The following is a 16,094-nucleotide window of genomic DNA, read 5'->3' as shown; positions in this document are numbered from 1 at the left end:
GGGGGGGGGGGGGGCTATGTTGACCATTTGTTTATATTTCCAAAACCGACATTTACACCAACTTCATGCCATTACTAGCCAGCGGTGTGGAGGTGACAAGCCGGGTTTGGACTTCACTCTCAAGCTGTCTTTTTATTTTTGACATTTCTGTCACTTAATGAGAACAACCTGATGCGATATGAATGTCCCCCATGGGAGAAAGAAAGTGTGCGCCCCTTATTTAAATGATACGCGTAAACACCACTGACAAAGTAAAATGCAGACCCTCCCTGGTGGTGCTACAGGAAAAGTCAGGAGATTACCCAATTAAGTAGTATCCCCCTCTGTATTCTTCACTCTGTTTCCTTTTTTTTCTTTTTCATATGTATGTTTATTCAAATCAACGGTCAACTACCGTAATGTGGTGGGAACTGAGTTGCCTGACTGACAATTGTGAAACTGAGTTTAAAGCCTTGATAACCGACTGGTGTCATGCAAATGTGGGCATGCAGTTGTGTGCTGGTTTTCGGTGTGCAGATTTTGAAGAACTGTGTAAAAAAACAAAATGGAGGAAAGGGGAAAAAGAAGAAAAAACAAGTTGTTTTTCCCAGAAGTTGGTCAATTATAGGGGGCAGGCTTTTCTGGAGGCTTTGTATAAGATTTTAGTTTAGTTTCACTTCCTGTAAAATGTTACAGCCTTGATCCTCCAATAAAAAGATTTAGGTGGAATCTCCCTTTGGTTAACATGTCTGCACAAAATGTCATGGCCATCCATCCTCTAGTTGATGAGATATTTTAGTCTGCGCTGAAGCGGTGGACCACCCGACTAACCAACATTACCATCCCTATGGCCATCCAACTAGCCTGGCTAAAACCTGGTTAGAAGTACTAAACAACCACAGGTAGTAGCCATCAGTGCAGGACAGGACAAAGCATAACACAGAAGCAATAAACATTATGACTTTTACAATGCTCCGTTTATGTTCACACATTATGCTCTAAGGTGTTGTTGACATTTGTCCATTCTCTAGATATCCACAGGGGTGCATGTGGAGAAACAATGGATTTTAGAGTGACACGCGACCATGTATCGTATGACCATGGTTATATTTTCCACATTAGCCAACAGTTAGGAGACAATGCTCAAGTGTGTCAACAAAACCACAACAGAAAGGTCTTCTCCTCCTGCCTGAGCATCTCAACCGCTATGACCTGCGATAGTTGACATAAACCAAAAACTCAGAAAACGCTGTTATATGTTAGTACACGTCACTGAATCGCTCTGTTCAACACGAGCTGCTCACAATGGCTTTCACACACAGAGAGACAGAAAATATACAAAGAATCAATGGAAGCTATGGTTCAAGTCAACCTACAAACTGTCCGAGACCTTCACCTAACACACTTCATCAACCGCTTAACTTTCTGTACGAGAATGCCTTCTTACCGTCCCGCAGTCGCTCTGTGTGCGAGGGTATCTACGAATGTGCTGCTGCTCCACCTGCCTGCTGTCACTGTGGATCTAGGGCATTACCTGGAGTCAGGTGTCAGATGCAGTGAGGCCTTAGTTTTGTGTGTGTGTGTGTGTGTGTGTGTGTGTGTGTGTGTGTGTGTGTGTGTGTGTGTGTGTGTGTGCGTGTGCGTGTGCGTGTGCGTGTGCATGCAAGAGAGTGACGGAGTGAACATCCCTTGATATTCACATATCAATGAAAATTTGATTACTGTTTTAAGGTGCAGCCACATACTCTGGTATGGAAAGTGGCGTCAGTGTGGGTTCAAGATGCGTGTTGGGAGTACAGCACATGCAGGGGAGGAGGTGTGTCAGCAGGGTTAGGGGGCAGTGGGAGTGCTGAGCGAGGAGAGATGGGCGTTCTCCTGTGTCTGTTAGTGCTGCTGTGCTGAGGAGGCACAAAGTGACACTTTGTTTCCTTGCCACACAGCCAGCGCAGGAGAACAGAGTGGCATTCATCAGTTTTACTGACTGATGCACACAAAGGCTTTCATTGTGGGTTAACAGTCACTGTGTATGGACATGTGTGATTAGAATGCTTTGTAAGGCGGTGCGCCACAACTGCTTATTAATATTATGGTCATACACGTTATAGTCTTACAGTGGTTACTGCTCTGACTCCGGTAGCCGCAATAAGATCCTCATTTTATAGTTATTCGTTATATTAATCTAATCTGGAATCATAAATGGCATCAGCATAGTGTTGGTGGGCGATGAGACAAGCTCCCCCCCACTCTACAGTTTTGGCAGCATCACACTGCAGTCTCACAGGGATATGGTAATGATGGGGCTTCACCAACCTGGATTCTGCCTATATTACAGCAGCATAGCACTTCAAAGACAGACTGCTCCTTTGACTGACTCAGAAATAGAAAACCCCCCCCCCCCCAAAGTAAAGCAGAACTGAAACATGCTCTCACACAGATATTCACATCCGCATGTATTCACACACACACACACACAGGATGAGCACAGTCTTAATGACTCCACTTCATGTGTATAGAAGCCAGGATCAACCGCTCCCTCCTACTGATACTGTAGCAGCCACGACCATAGCCATGTGGTACACCACAATCTTCTCATTTCATGAAAATGAGTTGTTTCGAATGCACACTGAAATTTTTTTTTGAGGTGATTTAAATACCTCAAATATGTCAGTAAAATAAACCTTGACATCAGCAGTGATTATAATAGAATGGATACTGCAAATGGTATAATCAAGAGCAGAGATGTGTTACATAAACACATGCATAACCTTATCTAAGTTATTTCAGAAGAGTCAATAACTAACACCACATTGAATGATTAGGTTGGACCTCATAAGAAATTGAGTGGCAGTCTGTAATTACAATGTTATGCTTCAGACAAAGGCAGCACTGATACTAATATCTGTAATATATTAGCATATAAAATAGTGTTATTCTATTGACAGTATTTCCTATACATGCCCTATACATAAGAAATACTGTTTTTACAGGAAGATTACATCTTAGATCTACACATTTACTTTTGTAGTTGCTATTCTTTTTGCAAAATACAGTTTTGCATGCAAAACATGCAGTTGATTAGGCCAATGCATCACAGAATGAGCACTTTCTGTACAAAGAACAGGTTTATGCCTCTAAGTTAAAGTTTGTCAAATGTGCGGCTATGTGACTGCAAATCAATTGGCATTTAAATGCGCAGAAAACATCAAACTTGGTCTGCCTCACGGTAATTTAAATCAAATCCATAGTTGCAGTTTTATCTGAGGTCAAAGGGTGTTAAGTGACTCAAAATAAAATGGATGCTGACTGGCATGGCAAGGCACTCCACAGATGTCTCTGGAAAAAGTGCTTGTTAGCCACCATTTGGGTGGTCGTGACATGTTCATACTGTGCAGCTCCAGTGCATCTGAGAAACCAAAATGTTCAGGTTGGATATGAAGCTCAACATTGCCGTCTAAAACACTACTCTCGACTCAGTGAAGGTGAAAGCTCTTCCCCATTTCTCCTGCAAAACACAGACCTGGATGGCACACAGCACAGCTCTGTCTTATGTCATCTCTCAACCATCAGCCCATGGTATACACCTACTAAATACAGATCACAGGTTATGCCTACAATGTCATATTCTTGCCTGCCAATCAGGTGCAGAAGCAGCCGACCAAAAAAACTAAAAGACCTAAACCATCACCATAAATCCAACCAGCAGCCTGTAAATTAATTTCTGGCCAAGTGCCATCTATTCTCCCTGACTTTATGTCTTAGCACCAGAGTCCACTGTCGATGACAGTGATGCAGCATTGATTCAAAGCCTTTAAATGTAAAATAATAAATGAATACTATCCTTTTTCGCACATGTAGGCCCGCAGAATATGGCCTGTGCATGGTTCTCCAGCTGATTCAAACATCCTGCGAGAGGCTGTATTGTGTCTCGTTTGGAGAAAGACGCAGATAGCTGCACATGGGGAAAGACTACATCACCATAAAGGCTTTAAGGCACGAATCAATACCTGACCGTTAATGGCACATTGGGGGAAGCTGCCGCACAGGGATTACAGTCTATTAATTGCAGAGTAAAAAGGCGCACGGAGAACAAAGAATCTGGCCTTTCCTTTTCTTAGATATTGGCAGATGAAATCCAAATAGCGTTCAATTGATTCATTTGGACGAAAAATCAAATAAAACGATAAATTAGCCTACAATTTGGCCTGTTGATATTTGCCCATTTCAAGTCGGATCACATTGCAAATCCCAGCCTATTTACAGCGCGCTCACACACACATACACGCGCGCACATCTGTGAAGGATGGAGCAGGAGACGTGAACGGGTTAATGAGAAATGAGAGGTGGGATACAGTGACAAGGTCATTAGCGTCGTGAAAATGGACACAATATGGAAGACAAGAGGAAAAATCCCACCACCTTTTGGACCGCGATTCCTCCCTTGTGATCGGCGCTGAGGTGAAGCCCGGCTCCGGCGGCTCCGGCGGCTCCGACCCTTTTGTGTTGCTGATGCTGCGGGTGCCCGACAGGAAGACGGACGCACGCACCGCCGGTCCCGCACAGCTGCACGCGTGCGAGATGGAGATGGAGATGGAAGGGTGTGGCCGCGAGAGAAAGGTGAGCGGCGGCGTACAGCGCTGCGCTAACATCCAATCTGAGGCCCTGTAGTCACGATGCGAGCACGTAACCGGAACGTAAGTCCGTGTTTATCGGGTGTAATTAAAGAAACAGCTGAATGGAAACGAGGACCCGCCCCGAGGAAAAGAACACAGTGTGTCCCTGAAGGAGTTCATCCTACTGGATTAGACTGGGTCTGGGGTTTACTACTTATAATTTATAGTAAAATCCACCTGTATATCCAGCTGTAAATCCTGCTCACAATACTTGTTATCTATATTTTATAATCATAGGACAAATCTATCTGTAAAATTCTGTTTATAATAGTATTCATTTCTATATTTATTCAGTACATATCTATCCTGCACTTATGAAATCATTGTATATCCTGCACTTACTGCTATTGCACTTCTGGTTAGACCCAAACTGCATTTCTTTGCCTTGTACCTGTACCTGTGTAATGACAATAAAGTTGAATCTAATCTAATCAAATCTAATAATCATCACTGGCTGTCAGTCTGTTTTGAAGGCCTATGTATGATCACCAATAATTAGTGATGATATCCTGTATATCAACTCTCCCATGGATGGAGCAGGATATTATCACACAGAGACCATGGCTGACACGGGGGTTGACCTGTCTAGGCTAGAACTAGGACTCCCATTGTGGGGTCCGGGAGAACCCCCCCTCCCAGCGCCAGCTATGCCATGACGTTGGGACACCTTAGATCTATGGTCAATACTTAGCTTTTTTTTTTGTGCTAGATAAGACACCACAATACTACACTGAGTGCAACCTGCACAATTGGTCTATTTACATTTTATACTATTTAAGCAGTTGAACATTTTTGTATTCTTAACTTGTGTATATTAAAATATTTGTTCTTGTATTTTATTCCTATTATTTCATGTATATTATATGAATGTAGGCCTATATTTTATCCTAGTACTTCATTTACATTCTGTGTTGTTTGACTGATTTTGCTGCTGCAACTCTGTAATTTCCCATTTTATTGGGATCTATCTATCTATCTATTTTAAGAGTTGCAGGCCTTGTATTTCTATGCTTAAGTATTTATGGTAAACAAAACTGTCTTCCTGTGTATATTTTTAAGGATGAGAGCCTGAACCCTGGCAGTTTCTTACTTCACTGTACCTTTACATACTTAAAAGTACTCCACATTCATTCAGTTGCCTGAAAGTTAAAACATTGAAAGTACAAGGACCAAGAAATCTTGAGTCCCCTGAACTATGGCTAAACAACCAGGCAAACCCAATATAAACTAACTGAACTATATGTCCCAGCTGACATTGGGTAATTTATGATCCAATTTTAAAGACAATGCTCACACCCAAACAAAAAGCGTTTCTGGCTGCAAATATACAGCCATACTTTAAAAAAAAAATGAAATGTTTAAAGAATGTACTCTATTACTCCAAATAGTTGTTTACACTTTATTTATTTAGTTCACTGACAATCCACCAGGGAAGATTTTATTTTGGAAATTTTAACCGGACGTCTTTAAATTATTTTTCTAGTTAATTTGGCATTACGTTTCATCAGTTGAAGATAATCCTGAGAGGAAATGTTTATGGGGAGCAGACCCACGTAACGTAGGCTACATACTCCAGACTAATTATTTAAAGTAAAAATTTTTTTTGGGGTGATTTGTGTTAATAGACCTTAACATGTTCGTCGAAATGGTTTTATTCTGACACTTCATACGGAAATGCCTTTTTACGCAAGAAGACTTTACGCACTTTTCTAAGTTTAACTATGGGTACGTGGTAGGTAACCAGCGGTTTCTTTGCTTGCGTGGTAACATTTGGGCAGCTGTGGACTTTAAAAAGTGAATAGGTGTCGAGCATACAAGCCAGATGCAAACTATGCTTCCTCGGAGGCACGACTACGGGATGAAAAGGACCGGAGGACCGCGCAACGGCTCGGTCATTAACTTCAGGACAACGGTGAACTCGGGCTCCGTCCGCCGCAGCTCCGCCGTGCTGCCCTCGGTGCTAACATTCCTGGTGATCGTAGCCTCCGGAGGCCTGCTACTCATGATAGAGAAAGGAATGCTCAACACCATGGAGACGCCTCCACCCAGGGGCAGCGGCAAGCGGCTGGACTTCATTCGGCAGATGGGGGAGCACAGCCCGTCTGCTGTGGACGTGGACTCCCAGGTACAATGTAATACACCATGAAGTTCTGCTGGACTTTCATTTTACCAAGGGAATAGGTCCAGTAGTCAGCAGCGATTTTGATTTGTCTCGTGACTATGTGTATTTCACAGTATTAGAAGATCTGGGGCATAAACTGTAGAATTAAAGGCTCCACAGCCATATTGTTAGTTGGATCGATTGATGAAGTAGGTAGTCAAAGGGAAAACCACAAACACAAAATATAATCTAAAACCTTCTGGTTTGTTAAAAACCCACATATGTGCAACTCTAAATAAGTGTGCAGGCCATATTGTTTTGATTTTTATATAACTATTGCCTTTTTACAAACATCTGCTCCCTTTAAAAGGGGCACTCCAGTCGTTAGTAGTAACACTAGCATAATGTTGGGGGATGCCCAAAACAATGGTCAAAAATGAATCAGCAGAAGCTGAAATATTCATCATGTAACTTGATAGTCTTTTCATTAACACTTGGTAGATTACATCATACACAATCTGGGTGATTTTCTCAGGGTTTATGTTATACAGCTGTTTTCACAGCCTGAATATTACAAACCATGGGTAATCATTTGATGTAATTGTGTAAAATTGGTGGAATGCACCTTAAAAGTCGGATTCGTGTTCCCATTTAGATCCTCCGGGAGATCCGTAACCGGACCATCAGGACAATGTGCAGCCAGAAGAACATGCCCCACAGCATTTGGTCCCTGAGCCCCCTGCAGAGGAAGACGCTGCTGCAGCACATCCTGGTGAATGATCAGTACCGCTTCCTCTACTGCTACGTCCCCAAGGTGGCCTGCTCCAACTGGAAGAGGGTTCTGAAGGTTCTGAACGGAGCTCTGGAGAGCGTTAACGTCAACATCAAGATGGACCACCGCAGCGACCTGCTGTTTTTGACCTCTTTTAAACCCGAGGAGATCCGCCACCGCCTCAAGCACTACTTCAAGTTCATGTTTGTGAGGGAGCCGATGGAGCGCTTGCTTTCTGCATACAGGAACAAGTTTGGAGAGATAGAGTCCTATCAGAAAAAGTACGGTGTGGAGATCGTAAAGCGGTACAGAAAAGGCCGCGCCAAGGACGCATCTGTAACAGGAGATGATGTGACCTTTGCAGAGTTTGTCCATTACTTATTGGACGAGGATGTGGAGCGCATGAATGAGCACTGGATGCCGGTGTACAACTTGTGCCAACCCTGTGCTGTGTCCTATGACTTCATCGGCTCCTATGAGCATCTTGAAAGTGATTCGGAGTTTGTGCTCCAGCGGATTGGAGCGCCTCCTCATGTTCGCTTTCCAGAAAGGCAAACGTGGTACAAGCCTGTCACCACGGAGACTTTGCACTATTACCTGTGCACCTTACCACAGAAGCTACTGAGGGAACTCCTGCCCAAGTACATTCTAGACTTCTCCCTCTACGCTTATCCCCTCCCCAACACAACCACTGAACACTGCCGGCATTAAATGTGCAATGTTTTATATTTCAGAGAATATTTTTTATAGAGAATGAATTTTTTTTTTCTCACTATTTTTATTCCTAGGGAACAAACAGTATTTTGATAGCCGTTACATATTTTTACTTGAGATGTTCAAATACATATTGCAAAATGTTGATTATTGGAAAGATGGTGACTTGACTACATGACCACTAAAGCTTGAAATCAGCTGAAGACAAAGAAAAAAATAAAGGAAAATCACTTTGTGTTTTTACATGTTCCAATCATGCACTGTTACAGAAAATTAACCAATTCAGTATATATACTGTATATAATGATGGAAATGTAAAATAAGGTTGTAAGACCAAACTTTGTATTTTGCTTTTATCTTCATCTACACATTGAAGAAAGTAAAGGATCAATAGCTTTTGTGGGCATTCAGTGGTTTAGCAGGCTAAAACACAAAAGGTAGTTTTTGACTGTACTCACTCGTTTATGGGGTTTAAATCAAGCTTGTGACAGTTTGAGGCCATTTCTACCTGGTATTAAACTTCAATCTGACTGATCCGATCACAACTGGGCAGCTTGAATTACAGGTGGGAATGCACACAGGGTGCGTGTGATAGACTGTAGGCAGCGCTTTATCATTAACGTTTCTAAGTTGTGATTTATGTGAGAGACGGCTGAAATGAAAACACACACACACAGGAAACGTACGCGTTTGTTTGCACATGGAGCGGGAAACTGAGATCCGATCACAAGTGGTCATTCAAGATGCATTTGGAGATGCATTCTGCTGCCAGGTGTAAACACACATACTCAGAGATGTCCACTTGTGATCGGATCACTCAGATTAGATTTTATTACCAGGTGGAGGAGCAGCCTTTGTTTCATGTCACAGCCTTTCAGTCTCCCATCTTTCCTATTTACTTTGTAATAAAACAGGTCAAGTTTTGTGATGTACATCACTGCAATTTCTGTAATTTTGTATCACTTTATTTTATGAATAATTTAATAATTTAAACATCATTAAAAACACAAATATAAAAGCATAATACACATAACCACAGGGTTGAACGAATACTTCTTTTGCTACATGTTGGAGGTTATAGTTGCTGAGAGACAAATTCCTTTTAGAGGCACCAATGTACTGACAGAGAGGACACTTTGCATCCAGTTCTGTTAGTGGAGACAATGAGAAGTTGCATGTTTGGAAATAAAAAAATAATTTGTTTGAATGTTAGCACTGTCATTAGTTGTAAGAAGTGAGTGCCTGAGGCTGGATAGGTACATAAGGTTGCACTAAGGTAGGACACAGTCCAATGAATGCCAAGACTTTGGCAGATTCTCATTTGACTCACTCATCAAATCCTTTTTTGTCTGTCTCTCTGGCCGTTAATCCTTGAAGCTCACACTTCTGAAAGGAGAAAGAAAAATTATTTAAGTTTTTGGGGAAATAAAAAACAAGCTGTGCTTCTTGTTTATAAAAAACAAACAAAAAACAGCTACATTTCTAGATTGAAAATCTAAAGCCCTCAAAATAGCTGTAACATTTTGATATCCAAAGCCTTACTTGTCTGCTGACTTGTCAGTGGAGCGGTTCACAGCTCGTAAGATGGGGCGTTCTGGGGAGGTGTGATGAGAACCAGAGGAGATTTCGAGGGACGACGAACTCTGCAGGGAAGAGAAGGACACACCCTGTCTGCGCATCTCCTGAACTGCCCTTTCACTGAGGACAGAGACAATCAGACGATCACAAAATGTATTGTTTGTGCCTCTGTTGTGTTGTTACATGCTACTTGTATTGCAGCTATATGTACTTATAGATTACTGTAACTACTTTGATAATACAGTTGTTTGAGTCATAAGCAAAAATGAGTCATTGGTTCCACAGTAAATGGGACAGTTTCAGTAACGTCGCTAACATCCTGATGATAATATGCTACTTCAAAGATCACAATGTGTACATGTCTTTGCAGCAAAGTGAAAAACTACCGTATTATTACTGAAAGACCTAATTTGTGTCAAACTTCCATCTTTAGTTCTACTGCATTCACTGACTTCTGTGCTGGAGGTAAGAGTTAAAAAAAAAGTCAGCTCACCGTTCAAAGCGCTCAGTGATTAACTGTCTTTTTAGAACGTCCATCTCCGTCTGCAGTTGAGAGACTTTACCGCGGAGCTGCGACACCTCCCTGGCATGCTCCGCACTGAGTGTATTTACACACGCAAACAAATCACAATCAAATCATGTGGAAAAAAAAGAAGGCATTTATTTAAGTTTTGCAGTTCAAGCCAACATATTGAACTGGTTTTGTTTACGTTTTGCTGTCAGCCAGGGTCAGCCTATCACGTAGGACCTTCAGCTCCGACTCTTTCTCACTGGCTGTCAGGTGGGTTTGGAACTCCTTGTGCCGATTGGTGGAAAGAAGTGTCTCGAGGTTACGCACGGTCAGCCTCTCACTGGCCAGTTGTTTCTTAAGTACTTCTGCCTCTGACTGAACATCCTCCAGTTCTCCTGTTACCTAGAAAACACTCAGACTTTATTTACAGAAAGCATGAATAACTGCTGCTGCTCGCCTATATGTATAGTATGACCTACAACCAGATCACAGCGAAGTTAAGGAATAGTAAGCCTGCATCAGCCATCAGACGGTGCATCGAAGACAGGTCTTTCCATTCAATTTAAATTGAGGTAGTGCGAAAAAGACAGCGGTAAACAGTTGAGGCCAACTACATTTTTGGAGAAACGCAACCTCACATCACGCTGCGGTGGCCAATCATGTAACCGGTGATCAGACTTGTCGGTCGGTTTTGAGGTTGTGTGAGTACAGTAACCGGGAAACATCACTGTCTGTCGCTGCCACGAGAAAGTTATAAAAACACCAAATACAAGCACTGAACAGCCCTGGAGCCTGTGTAGCAGCTGAATGTTTCCAAACAACAAAGCACAGTTCGTCTGTCTTTTTTCTTTCTCTGTGAAAGGCAGTCGCATTCAAGTGCGGTTGGAAACGTCAAGATCTATGAACGATGTGACAGAAAACAATAATTGTGAGGCATAAAGTTTACTTGTGCTGACTTAGAGAGGGTTAAAGAACACAACAGGACGTCACACAAATCCTGTTTCAGTGACACTCCCATACCGCGGCACGCACAACCCTGCGCAAAGTTGCCGAAATGCGTTTTTTTGGTCTGAACGCAGCTTTAAAACCAGAGCAGGCCTCACCCTCTCTAGGTCCATGCTCCTGGAGGTGAGCTGGCGTGCTGTGAGCTCTTTGCCAGAGTCCAGTTTGACACACAGCTCCCTGACGGATGCCAGATCCGCGACGAGCGTGGCCTTCTCCTCCTGTGCTTTATGTAGCTCCTCCTCTAGTCGGGACATCCCACGCACCAGCGACGATACCTGGGCCTCATAAGCCTGCAGGGCCTGCACATGCTTGGGAAACAGCAGGGTGAAAGGTCCAGTCATTACATTCTGCTATTAACACTAACACCTCTGAATGTTTTACTGTCCAGTACAATCTCACATTGCAGCATACTACTCTAGCAGACCTTGACATGCTGTTAGAAATACGATTACGGCCCCATCTGGGTTCTGGTACCACACAGGTGTAGTTATGAAACTGGGCCTCATATTGGCATGGAAACCAAGATAATACACATGTTATTTTACAGTTCACCGTAGTGTTGCTTACGTCCACTCAATACCAACTGTTACATGTAGGGGTGTACAATTCCAAAAAATGTCACGATTCAATTCAGATAAGTAGGCTCACAATTTGATTAAAAAAACAATTCACAGTATGTAAATGTAGTTAATTTTCCCATGTATGTATGCACAGTATGTATGTACTGTATATCCATATTATTCAGGTGGATTTGTTTGTTATTTTAACATTCTGTTATGATGTATGTGTATGTTGTGTGTAACGTCTGTAATTTCCCCTTGCGGATCAATAAAGTATCTATCTATCTATCTATCTATCTATCTATCTGTGATTGCAGTACACATGCCATAAAAAAAAGGAATTGAATTGGTAGAGCTTGAATCACGTTACCAATCGATTTGTTTGCACACCCCTAGTTATTTGTATCTGAAATCCCTTACCCTTACTTGTATCTGAAAGCAAAGCACTCATACTCTGACACTACTGCTGTTGTGTCTATTTTATTTTAACCAATATAAAACAACATCGGATGTCACATTGTCATGTCATTTTAGGAGCATTGTGGATGCTCCTAATATGGGCTTAGAATTACCTTGGTTTATATCACAGTTGGGGCTTCAGCACAAACTATACATTCTGATATGGTCTCTTCTACAGTATACAAACCCATTTGTAGCACTCATTTTGAATAACCCGCTCCCAAATTCTACGCTCTGTGGGTTTGAAACCACTCGGATTTGGTCCGGTTTTGCCGTGCTGTCCAAATTGGTCTGCCTAAGTCATTTGGTCTGTGGCAGGGTTGTCATTTTAGAAGGTATGGTTCAATTTTCCGTTTATTCTTGAGAAATTAATCTCCATAACTTCTTAATTACCTCAGTTGAGCCTTGAGAGATACATTTCATTATGTTGTCAATGTAATTGGTAACATTAGTATTTGGAAAATCTATTTCAAATCATCATTTCCCTAGAAAAGTTACTGGGTCAATCTTGAATTTCAAAAATTGCCTTACCCTAGATGTCTCAGTTGCATATTCCATCCGATCTCTCACCTGTTGGATTTCTCTCCCCTGGTGGCTGACAATATCCCGAAGGTTTCTGCGCTCTGAGTCTGAAGAGAGCAGCTCCATGCGGATGGAGTTATTAAGGCCTTCAGCCTGCTGCAACTTCTGCTCTCGCTCCTCCACCCCAGAGTGGGCCATCCTGAAACGCTCCAGCAAGTCCCTGTTCTCCTGCTCCTGTGGGTCAACAGCTAGCAGTCAGCTGGCAGACAGGAGAGAGTGTACAGCATGACAGTAGCTACTATATAGAGGAGGAAAGTTTTCTCTTGCCTTTGTGGCCATCAATTTCTCTATTCTTGACACTTCAGAAATATAAGAGTGGACCCTCAACTTCAACTCATCCCTCTCATGCAACGCCTCCTCCATCTCCACATGAACCGCCTGCACAAACACAAAAGATGTCGCTGTTATTTCTACGCTGTTCCATTCCAAAATGACATAGAAGAAACAACTGCAGACTATTTATTACATACTTGGTTCTCTCGGGTCATTGTAGCCAGGTCATCTTGCAGCCTCCGGTTCTCTCTGATTGTGATTTCTTTGTCTCTTCTGAGTCCAGCCAGCTCCTCCTGACAAGCATCCAGCTGCCTCCTCAGGCTGGTTATCTCCCTCTCGCGGCTGTTTAACGCCCCCTGCAGCTGACTGCAAGAATCACATGTAAACACAGCAGCTTATTAAGAGCCAACATGACTTCTTGTTGGGAGACTTTCATTGTGACATTTAGTTGTATTCTAAACCATTGCAGAACTTTGAGAGCACAATACTCACGCTAGTGAGTTGTCCATGTTTGTGACGGTGACTCTCACATCTTTAAGGGTCTGGTCCTGTGTAAATACCAAATAATTATGCCTCATTGATATTCTTAGAACAACTTATCCCTTTCAAATTCATTTCAGTTCAGTTTATTTTGAACATGTTAAAATAATAGTAATAAAATGTACAGTACATTTCTGCACAATCTTCCAAAATGATTGTAACTGATATAAATAAGGATTCCCATGTTCAAAAAGGAGTAGGAAGACATTAAATAATGATCTTAATACAATACTTATGTCTAGATGTGCTTTGAAGGAGTTACTAGTCTTTGTAATCCTTCCTCCGTCCATACTGGCTGTGAGGAGATCCCTTAAGGCCCTGACACACCAACTCGATAATCGTCCGTCAGACAGTCTGGTTGGTGACTTGAGTCTGTTTGGTGTGTTCTGTGCCGTAGTCTGGCTTTGAATTTCTGGAGAAACCAGACCCACATGACGAGTTCGTCCAATCAGCTGCCGTAGGCATTGCTTCAGTGTGTTCCGAGGCACATTTTTTTTAGCCAATTCAGGGAGGCACTCTGACCTTTTCTGCCAACGGTCAGCCGTTGGGTTGGTGTGTCAGGGCCCTTATTATCCTCCAATATAAGTGATGGGGGACCAAATCCAGTCCTTGATCCATGCAAAAACATGAATGCTTATTTGATTTTAAAACCAAGTCTACATTGATCAAACCAAGTGGGTTTATTCCCAGGTTAGGGCAATCTTTAGCTCAAAATTCCCTGGCTGAATTTTGTACTAAAAATGTAACTTTGGAAGATATCAGACTTGATTTGACTACCAACACCTGCTAAGGCCTCAAATTAACTAAAGAGGACTGTGAATCTCGTCTCTTACTTACTGTACTTTGGAATTGCTTTAGGAGGGGAGTTTTTCATGGCTAGTATGAAGAGGAGGTATGATTACAGAGGCCAATATTTGAAATGCACATAAGGGCATGTGAGTATTGTTTTTAGACAGACTAGAAACATTTGAACCTATCCTTTAACAAAGATTTGTATGAGGTTTGTTGGTCACAGCTACCTTTCTGGACAGCTCCTCCTGAACAACAACCAGTTTTTCAGTCTTTAGATCCACCTCGTCTTGCAGAGCATCTTTCTCTCTATCTAAAGCAGAGATGGACTTCTGAAGAACAGCCGCTTCCTCCTTGTGCTTGGAGCTCTTCTGACTCAGCTCCCCTGTCAGATAAATCAAAAATCAAGCAAACAGCAACAACAACAAAAACACAGAAAAACAACAACACAACACCAACTGTGGCAGTCCATCCTGAACCTCATAAAATACACAAATATTTACCTATTGTCTCTTCCAGTTTCTCAATCTGCTCCCGGGCAGCATGCAGCTCATTCATCTTCACAGACAGCCTGTGTTGGGTATCAGACAGTGACTGCTCCATCTGCTCCTGCAGCAGCCTGCCGACAGACAACAACCTCTGATCACTTTCAGTTCAGAATATGACGAACACACCTTTTGGCGGTAGAATAACAAATTAGTGAATAATAAAAGATGTGTGTGTGTGTGTGTGTGTGTGTGTGTGTATATGTGAATTGGCTGCAGTGATGGATGCGTAACTAATACTACTAAATAATATTTGTGGTACTTACCATTACGATTATAGGATGTGCAATGCATGGTGCTAATATTTGACATGGTATTATACAGAAGGTATTGACCACAGCATGAGTTAATGACATACATACCCATTGAGATTTTTAATCTCAATGGGTATGGGTATTGGGTATTGGGTATTACCTGGTTAAATAAAGGATAAATAAAAATAAAAAATAATGAGAAATGTGCAATCATTATCAATGAGTGCAATATGAGAGGGAGGATGTGTTGTGGGTTCTCTTCTGTTTTTCTGTGATTGAGAGGAAAGGTGGGGGGGTATTATGTGAGGTTTATTATGTTGAAGAATTGGATGAGATTATGTATGATTACGTTCTATGTAGGGTAACTGTATGTTTGTGTGCATCTTTTGCCACACCGACCTGAGAGCATTAGACTCGGCCCTCTGAAGAGAAACCTCCTCTGCATTGTGGACCAGAGCAGAACAGCGAACCTTCAGCTCCTCCTCCACAGCCGCCTTGTTCTCCTTCAGCAGACACACCTGTGACTGCAGGTCCCGTCTCTCCCGCTCCAACTACACCCCAGTGACACAGATACCATTTTCGGATCAAAGTTACAGGGATGATCATTAAATATTTACTGTGTACTGAACATATATTTTTTTTTTACATCCATCAGGCTTACACTCTTAACGGCATTCTCCAGGTCAAAAATCCTCCTCTCCTCTCCCTGTCTGTCTGCGAGAGCTGAAGTCTGGGCGACCTGCAAAAGTTTGTGTGTGTGTG

General features: G+C 42.3%; 2 protein-coding genes across 6 annotated transcripts in view; one reads left to right on the top strand and one right to left on the bottom strand.

The window, feature by feature from the left end:
• The first annotated feature begins 6,328 nt into the window (after positions 1–6,328).
• On the top strand, positions 6,329–9,168 carry chst14 (carbohydrate (N-acetylgalactosamine 4-0) sulfotransferase 14). The gene is made up of 2 exons (XM_032526035.1): positions 6,329–6,774; positions 7,406–9,168. Exons 1-2 carry the CDS (start codon positions 6,472–6,474, stop codon positions 8,231–8,233), a joined length of 1,131 nt encoding a protein of 376 aa, XP_032381926.1. The 5' UTR covers positions 6,329–6,471; the 3' UTR covers positions 8,234–9,168.
• An 87-nt stretch (positions 9,169–9,255) lies between these two features.
• The window catches only part of cep135 (centrosomal protein 135), a 12,144-nt gene continuing 5,305 nt past the window's right edge, over positions 9,256–16,094 (bottom strand). For 3 of the 5 annotated variants that reach the window (XM_032525951.1, XM_032525953.1, XM_032525952.1), the window contains exons 14-26: positions 15,994–16,071; positions 15,732–15,883; positions 15,037–15,152; positions 14,764–14,918; positions 13,697–13,752; positions 13,402–13,570; positions 13,199–13,309; positions 12,920–13,105; positions 11,429–11,638; positions 10,525–10,727; positions 10,308–10,412; positions 9,779–9,934; positions 9,256–9,622 (exon numbers count right to left, since the gene is read on the bottom strand). In XM_032525951.1, coding sequence (XP_032381842.1) covers positions 9,601–9,622; positions 9,779–9,934; positions 10,308–10,412; positions 10,525–10,727; positions 11,429–11,638; positions 12,920–13,105; positions 13,199–13,309; positions 13,402–13,570; positions 13,697–13,752; positions 14,764–14,918; positions 15,037–15,152; positions 15,732–15,883; positions 15,994–16,071 — 1,719 coding nt within the window. In that variant the 3' untranslated portion in view covers positions 9,256–9,600. Of the gene's footprint in view, positions 9,623–9,774; positions 9,935–10,307; positions 10,413–10,524; positions 10,728–11,428; positions 11,639–12,919; positions 13,106–13,198; positions 13,310–13,401; positions 13,571–13,696; positions 13,753–14,763; positions 14,919–15,036; positions 15,153–15,731; positions 15,884–15,993; positions 16,072–16,094 lie in introns of those variants that run through there. The other 2 variants (XM_032525954.1, XM_032525955.1) reach the window with 2 other exon arrangements.

The sequence above is a fragment of the Etheostoma spectabile genome, chromosome 9 (assembly GCF_008692095.1).
Source record: "Etheostoma spectabile isolate EspeVRDwgs_2016 chromosome 9, UIUC_Espe_1.0, whole genome shotgun sequence".
In the NCBI taxonomy this organism is placed as follows: Eukaryota; Metazoa; Chordata; class Actinopteri; order Perciformes; family Percidae; genus Etheostoma; species Etheostoma spectabile.
The sequence above is the reverse complement of the archived record's forward strand: the minus strand, read 5'-3'. Positions and strand labels throughout refer to the sequence as shown.